At 45.5% G+C, this 8,535-nt stretch overlaps 1 protein-coding gene across 1 annotated transcript in view; it reads left to right on the top strand.

Annotated features, from left to right (window-relative positions):
• DOCK1 (dedicator of cytokinesis 1) overlaps nucleotides 1–8,535 on the top strand; it is a 570,389-nt gene that overhangs the window by 478,822 nt on the left and 83,032 nt on the right. The window contains exon 33 of the mRNA XM_010859569.1: nucleotides 1,353–1,501. Coding sequence (XP_010857871.1) covers nucleotides 1,353–1,501 — 149 coding nt within the window. The remainder of the gene's footprint in view (nucleotides 1–1,352; nucleotides 1,502–8,535) is intronic.

The following is an 8,535-nucleotide window of genomic DNA, read 5'->3' as shown; positions in this document are numbered from 1 at the left end:
ACAGCATGCTGGTTTAGGGCAGTCTGCAGTCTCTTTGTCTGTAAAACAGTTCAGGATGGCCCCCACCTGGGAGAGGGTGGTGCTAATGAGGTGGGAATGTAGGAGAAATCTTTGTACCTTCTGCTCAGTTTTGCTATCAAATATAAGGTCTATTAAATTTTTTTTTAAAGTTCAGTTTTTAAAATTGAAGGAGGCATGGTTGCCATCTCATAAAATGATGCTGAGAATCAGCGAGGCTCTTTCCATGAGGCTTGTCTTGTAGTTGTACTTAGTAAATGTCAGCTAATACTGTAATATTCATTACTAGTCATGGGGCAATAGTATTTGAGAAGGTTTCTCAAAAGTTGTTTTTAAGCAAATACTATTGCCCTGTGAGTCATAATGAATATTATAATCTGATGCTTAAAAAAATTATATCTGGACAAGATAGGTGAGATATAAGATAAAGGAGTTATTTAAATAAGCATTTCTGGGGACTTCCCTTGCAGTCCAGTGGTTAAGAATCCACCTTCCAATGCAGGGGACACAAGTTTGATCCCTGATCAGGAAACTAAGATCCCACATGCCATAGGGCAATTAAGCCTACATGCTCAACTGCTGAACCTGGGCGCCGCAGCTGCAACGAAAGATCCCTCATGAAGCGATGAAGACCCCACCTGCCTCCACTAAGACCCAACGGAACCAAATAAATAAATATTAAAGATAAATAAACAAGCATTTTCCGATCACATCATTAGTCAAAAAAAACCAAAGTGCTTTCTGTTTTCACAGCTTCATATTCTGAGGTCTAGCATTGCTTTCTTTGATTGCAGTCGTTCAGAAGGTTACAGAAATCACTCAACATTATTTACAGAGGTTCCAAATAGTAAACTGTTTTTCAAATGATGTTGCAGACAGAGAGGGCCCAAGAGACCATCTGCCCTATCTGCCTTCACTTTATCAACTCTTGTTCATTATCTACAAAGTGAGATGCCCAGTGTCCCATCTACCAGCCCTGCTCTTTCCAAATCTGGGTACCCACTGGCAGCTCACGGCTCTTATGTGTGTGATGTGACTGTCTATTTGTGAAATGGCGTTTATTGTCTGTAACAGACAAAGCATGACTGCAGGCCCTGTACTAGATGGATTTTTTTAACAGCTTTACTTAAATTTGCAATACTATCCACTTCTTAAACTACAGGCTGGACACATTCAAAATCGTTGCCTGTGGGTGAGAAATGGATATATATTCTCCAGATCCTAGCCTTCAAAATCATAGTGATCTGTGTAGTTTTGTTTTGTCCACCGAAGCCCATTTCAGAGTCCTTTTTTTTTAAAAAAAAATTGTTGAATAATGCATTTCTTTATTCAAGGTCAACACAAGATCAAGTTCATTCCAGAGATGGTCGGTCCCATATTGGAAATGACGCTGATTCCAGAGACAGAGCTTCGCAAAGCCACCATCCCCATCTTCTTCGACATGATGCAGTGTGAATTCCACTCCACCCGAAGCTTCCAGATGGTAAGGACGTGGGTGTGCATAAGTGGCTTGGACACAAGCCACTTCCTCAAGGTGCTATGGTGTGTCCTCTCGAGAAGGACTCATAGATTGTTCTGCAGTTACACGTGGTGAATATGGAGAACACTTCCCTACATCTTAAGAGAGAAGAGTCCTAGGCTTTCGTTGTGGAGGAAGCCTGTCGTTCTTAAGGAGGACTGCTCTCAGCTTTACGGAGCATTGTTCTTTGGTTTTAGCTTTCAGTTACTTTTATCTGGATTTACTTACACACTAAAATTGGGTAAAACTCTCTTTCACCCTCCTTCAAAGGTGCAGTAGAGGATTTGATCAGACCTTACTGTTAATTTCCGACTGGCTGCTTCGTGCTGAGTTACCTCATTTTTAAGTCTAAAGTCTTTGCCTTTCTTCTTCTAAGTGTGTGCCTTGGTGTTTTTACCTGTGCAGTGAGACAGATGAAATTCCTGAAGGTATATGTAGGGGCTTTCCTGGTGCTCCAGACTTCATGCCTCCACTGCAGCAGGCACAGGCTCCGTCCCTGTCAGGGAACTCAGAGCTGCATGCCCAAGGCCATAAATTTTCGGTCAAGGATCCTTAGCCATTTGTTCATTTTATATTATCCCCTGTTTGTACCTTCACGGACAGGTGATAAGACACCCTGAAAGTAAAATCAGGGAGAAAAAAAAAATCTCTTTGCTAAAGTAATCTGGTCTTGTGAATTGGGAAATGATCAATTTCCTTTTCTGTTGGGACAGCTCAGATTTTCTACTGACCTATCTCAGCCTCCCTGGGGGTTAGGGCGCGTGGCTGCCCCAGGGCATATCATCCTTCCCAAATCTGCTGCTTCCCCAGGACCCTCGTTCCTGCCAGGCTCCTGGTCATCTGGTTCATGTGTCCCGTTCCACCGGCCTGGCCTTGGCTTGCTCTCTTGGCCTCGCTGGTGGGTTGAGATGGCTTATGGTTCTTCCTCTGTCTCAGCCACAGGGTCCATCAGTTCCCCTTGACCCCATTCCAGGCTCTCCTGGACCACAGCATCTGTCTCTCCACTCGCCGTATCTTTTCAGACTCCTCTCTGTTCTCGGTTCAGCTCTTGTCCTGCAGCGGCCCCTCTCTTGAAGCACAGGGCATGCCCTCTCTTCCTTGTCGGTGACATTAGGGAATATGTGTAGCTGACACATACACAGAACAGCAGGGCACAGCCGCCCTCCCCTGCCCCCCTCCCCCCGCCCAATCCAGGGAGCTTCTAGGACAGGGCTGGCTGACTGCTGTCTAATCTGCCACCAATTCAATTATCTAACCTTATTAGTCACATCAACAAGGCTTAAATTGGCTCTGCGTTCATAGCAGATGTGCAAACCAAATGGAGTGAGGGGAAGGCATGAAGGTTTTTCATCTTTACAAAACTTTACTGTTTTGAACATATGACGGAGCCTCTCTTTTGAGAGGTTGCTGTAGCTTTCAGAATGGGGCTGTAAAGAGTTGTTTCACACTCTTACAGTGGCAGTGGAGAAGCGACCTGCTGCATTCAGAAGAAATACCTGCCATTTCACTCAAGTTTAAACTGCCTCACACCATCACTGGAATTTCAAAAACATGTCTTACATGTTGGTTTTTTTTTAAAAGTTCCCCAGGGCTGTTGCTCCTAGGTCTCCAGCGGTAGTGGAGAGCATTTCATTAGAATGTTCTAATACATACAGTTCCCCAAGAGTCTGCTTCTTCCTTGTCTCCATTTCTGCAAGAAGGAGCATGAATCTTCTTTCAAAATAAGTATCCCCTTTTCTGTGTCCTGGGTGTTGCTCATCCTGTCTCCCCAATGTTCGTGCACTGGGGGGTCTGGCATGGAGGTGGGATAGGGTGGCCAGGAGTTATGGGTTCACATGCCCTCCTGGTAGCCTGGGACCCTCTCAATGGCTGCAGGCAATTCCTGACCTTAATACCATTGGCTCTGGGCAGGTCCTAACAGGTACACTTGATCTGATCTGTCGTGGAAGAGCTTGGACAAGACAGGAGCATCTGAACTAGGAGGCTCACATATGTACCAAGTGGCCTTGCATTCTAGAAATCCTTCCCACCTAGAAATAATCTGCTTCATGTCGGCAGGCAGGCTTTCCTGATGGCTCAGGGATAAAGAATCTGCCAGCAATGCAGGAGACATGGGTTTGATCCCTGGGTCAGGAAGATCCCCTGGAGGAGGGCATGGCAACCGACTTCCCAGGTGGCGCTCGTAGTAAAGAACCCACCTGCCAATGCAGATGTGAGAGACACAGGTTCAATCCCTGAGTCAGGAAGATTCCCTGAAGGAGGAAATGGCAGCCCACTCCAGTATTCATGCCTGAAGAATCCCATGGACAGAGGAGCCTGGCGGGCTACAGTCTGGGGTTGCAAAGATGAGCCTTAACTAACCTCTCCCCTATCTCCCCGAGAAAAAGTGTGAAAGTGAAAGTGTTAGTCGCTCAGTCGTGTCCAACTCTTTGGGACCCCATGGACTGTAGCCCACCAGACTCCTCTATCCATGGGATTCTCCAGGCAAGAATTCAGGAGTGGCTTGCCATTTCTTTCTCCAGGGGATCTTCCCAACCCAGGGACTGAACCCAGGTCTCTCACATTGCAGGCGGATTCTTTACTGTCTGAGCCACCAGACCCTGCTCCCCAACTGAGTCCATTCTGAGCCTCAGCCTCACTAGATTTGGATTCAGAAGGAAAGCGTACCTTTTTAATTCTCCCTTGGCACCGTTTTGTGAAGAATTCCATTCCTTCTATCTTTGGAAAATACAGAACTAACAGCTAAGAACTGTAGCAAACGGCCATGTGGGCTCTCAACCATTAATAAAAATGGGATGGAAAAGACTCCACAGCAAAATAGTGTTTTCGGTCACAGAGCTATTTTCTGTTCTCTTCCTGAGGGTCAGCAAAATGCTCCAAGACTTCCAGAAATTCCTATTTAGTTGTAAAAAATTATAACATGAGTAATCTTTGTGTCCTAAATGTTGCCAATTCCTGTTTGATTAATCTCTTCTTGCTGCCCAGGCTGGTTACCTTAAGCAAATAATTGAATAACCAAGTGGGTGCTGGCAGCTTCTGCCTCTTGGCGGCAAAGCCAGTGTCGTTTGCACTGTAATATGAATGTGAATGTGTTCGGTGGTGATTTTTTGTTTATTCTTCAGTTCTTTGGGGTTTTGCTGATTGCTTTGTTCTTGCTTTCATTTAAAAAATAATACTTAATTCTGTTGTTTTGGATGCTTAGAGGGGAGATTTGACCCCCAAATTAGGCTTTCGTTTCACTGAACCCCAGACTCAAAAGTGGTCCAAGAGGTCAGGGACACTAACACCCTGGCCTCTGAGAGTTCTGATGACACTGAATCGTATTAATATTATAAAAGCTTTCCAGAAAAGATGCGTGAGTATGTGCATACTAAGTCGCTTTGGTCTTATCTGACTCTTTGTGAACCCTGGACTGTAGCCCACCAGGCTTTTCTGTTCATTGGATTCCCCAGGTGAGAATACTGGCTGCTACTGCTGCTAAGTCACGACCCTGTGCGACCCCATAGGCGGCAGCCCACCAGGCTTCTCTGTCCCTGGGATTCTCCAGGCAAGAATACTGGAGTGGGTTACTATTTCCTACTCCAGGGGATCTTCCCAACCCAGGGATCGAACCCACGTCTCTTGCATCTCCTGCACTGGCAGGCGGGTTCTTTATCACCAGCACCACCTGGGAAGCCCAAAGATCTGCTGGTGCTGCTGCTGCTGCTGCTAAGTCGCTTCAGTCGTGTCTGACTCTCTGCGACCCCATAGATGGCAGCCCACCAGGCTCCCCTGTCCCTGGGATTCTCCAGGCAAGAACACTGGAGGGGGTTGCTACTTCTTTCTCCAAAGCATGAAAGTGGAAAGTGAAAGTGAAGTGGCTCAGTCGTCTCCAACTCTTTTCGACCCCATGGACTGCAGCCCACCAGGCTCCTCCGCCCATGGGATTTTCCAGGCAAGAGTACTGGAGTGGGGTGCCATTGCCTTCTCTGAAAGATCTGCCTAGACTCCCATAATCCCCTTTAACCTACAGGACTTATGTGCAGGCTTGCTCCTGGGGTTCACTGTCAATGAAGACAGCCCCAAAGGCAGCCCCTGGTCTGTGCTGTGGAGCAGAGGGGCACAGCTGCACCTGTCCGAGGTGTCGCCAGCTGCAGCCACGCAGCGGACAATCCCCTGCCAGGCTACTGCAGGTCTGGGCCTTGACTATAGGTTCCTGGGTGTTTCATAGAAGCTTCAAGGTCACTGAGCTGCCTGCTTGTTAGACCTAGAGGGATGTGGGGACTTTATTGATAGGATGTGGGCTATGGAGTGCCAGAGACTAATTAAGTGTGTAATTAAGTTTACAGAGCGGTTAGGCCAGGGGAATGGAACATACGTCAAAATAGTGGTGTGTCTGAGCACAGGATTGAAGGCTGAGTGATAGATCTGGGGGGGCGTCAGTTACTTTTCAGGTGTCAACCTGTAAGCACGGAGCCCCAAGGGTGTGGGAGAGCAGGGCGCTCTCTGCTAAGCCTATGCCTTCCTCTTGGCCGTGTGATCCACAGTTAACTGACTTTCACCCACCCTACCCCAGCCTTCTAGTCATGCTAAAGAGAAGGACGTGGTTCTGCAATGCTGTTGGCTTAGACAGTTCCATCTGGGGGCACAGAACAAAAGAGAATCTAATTTCTGGAGCTCTCTAACACCAGGGGATGGTCTAAAACCTTGGTCATACCTCCAGGATCTTGTGAGATGCTTTGCTCTAAAAAACACAAATTAGGACAAAGTGCAGCCAGACAGGCAGGCCCAGGAGATATTGTGGGTTTGGTTCCAGACCACCAAGATGAAGGGAAATCTCAACAAAGTGAATCGCATGAATTTTTTGGTTTCCTAGTTTGTATAAAAGTTGCGTTTGCACTATACGGCAGTCTCTTAAATGTGCAATGCCATTATATCTAAAAAAGCAATGATCATACCTTAATTAAAAACAATTTATTGCTAAAAAAGTAAATTTTATTGCTAAAAAATGCTAACCATCATGTGAGCCTTCAGTGAGTCTTAAAGGCTGGTGGAGGGTTTGGAATATTGCAAGAATTACCAAAATGTGACACAGAGAAGTGAACAAATGCTATTTGATCAATGACACGGAGAGACATGCTCAAGGCACAAACCTTCAGTCAGTGAAAATGCAGTATCTGCGAAGCGCAGTAAAGCAACGTGCGGTAAGAAGAAGCCTGCCTGCACTCAGGTTTTCTTGAAGGGTCAAAGAATGTTTTGCTAATGTGCTTCGCTTCCCGCGGTCCTAGAGCTCACCTTTCTCTCGGCTATTGACCCATGTGGTGAGTTACCGGTTCCAACCTTCCATCCTGGTCCTGCCTTGCTCTGACATAACCCCAGATCTCGTCTGTAAACGTGTCCCTGGGTACCTGGAGAATTCAAGCCTGGTTTTATACATTTTAAATGCAGTATAGCAAGAATGGTAGGTCTAACCCCCAACAGCCATGATGCATCCCAAACCAAGGAGAGCTGGCTTTTTGATTATCCTGTCCTGAGACCTTTCATTCTGTGATCTCTTAAGTTAGAGCCAGTAACTCATGGTTCATGTTGGCACTGAGCGCTGAAAGCAGTGGTTCTTTCTAAGTTACTTGAGTCGATGTTAATATCATACACTACTCCTCCGAGCATAGCTCCCTTCAGCCTCCACTGTGTTCAACTTAACAGCAAGCCTCTGAAAAGCCTGATGTTTGTGCGTGGCCTCTTACGTTTCGTATTCTCGTAGGGCCACGGTATCGGGTGCTTAGAGACGCTCTGTTCAATATTTTAAGTTGGACACCCTGTGGATATTTCTGTAGCGATATTAGCGTTTCAGAAAAGAGGGGATAATATAATGATTTTGCTCATCACATGAGTGAGCCTCTGTGACCTTCCGAGCAACACAGTAAACCCTCGCTAATTTTATCCCAAGCATAGAGAATCCTGTTTCAAATTACCAGACAGCATGCCTTTACAAGTAAGATAATAAACATGATTCTTAGAAAACCAGCCCTGCTCTTTCAGCAAACGTACTTTCTCCAGTTTATTTGGACAGGATTATTTAATCCTGGTGATGATAACCGTTCACAGCACAGGAGCGAACGGATGCTGGTATATTCGGTGAAAATTGACGAAGGCCCTGGAATTTGAGGCTAAGCTGCAGATCTGTGGAATTGAATCCTCGCTGATAAACGGAACAGGGTCTCCAGTGTTTGTGCAAATTACAGAGTTTAGACTGGAGGTTAGTGAAATTAGAATCAGCTGTGTTCTTCTGATTTCCTTATCATTCATCCACTCTTTTTAGAAAACATTGAATTCATCAGTCAAAATTTGATAAGCAGCCTACTTAGGGAGCTGGAGCTTCCTCTGTTGCCCTTGTTTTGTGGCAACGAGGTTTGTGGAGAAGCAGAGAAAACATGCCATTTCCAGAAAGGAGACTCTAAATTCAAGTACTTTCTGATTAACTAGTGATGAGCAATTTGAAATGCTGATATGTGTTTGCCTGTGTTAGGATAAGGTATGTTTTTCTTCACTCTATAAGCCTTCTTTGTTGTATGCTCCTTAAACATGTGTGGAATCAAATCGTGTGTTTTAATTAAATTTAGACTTACTTTACCTCACGATGGCTTCTTCTGAAGAATCAGCACTCACCACTTAATCGTTGGCATCCCCGTCATGGTGCCATCATGGAAGATGGGGCTGCCTTGAAATGCAAACTTCTGATCCAGTAGCAAGCCATTTCTCTTGTGCTAGTCTCCAGAAAGAACCACCTTTTGCAGAGGTTTTTTTTTTTTTTTTTCCTGTAAAGAGAAGAGTAATAGTGGGTTAGTATCCAAGTTGTTATTATATAGTAAAAGTCATTCTCCCGAGACCTCAGGTGAACCAAAAAAAATGCAACTCATTCTCTCTTCTTCAGTAGAAAGAACCACCTTTTTTTCTCTGTTCCTAAAATCTCTGAACTTCTTAAGCCCAACAGAATCAAAGAGGGTGTTTACTGAGGGGGG

Source organism: Bison bison, unplaced genomic scaffold (genome assembly GCF_000754665.1).
Source record: "Bison bison bison isolate TAMUID 2011002044 unplaced genomic scaffold, Bison_UMD1.0 scf7180017864456, whole genome shotgun sequence".
NCBI lineage: Eukaryota > Metazoa > Chordata > Mammalia > Artiodactyla > Bovidae > Bison > Bison bison.
The sequence above is the reverse complement of the archived record's forward strand: the minus strand, read 5'-3'. Positions and strand labels throughout refer to the sequence as shown.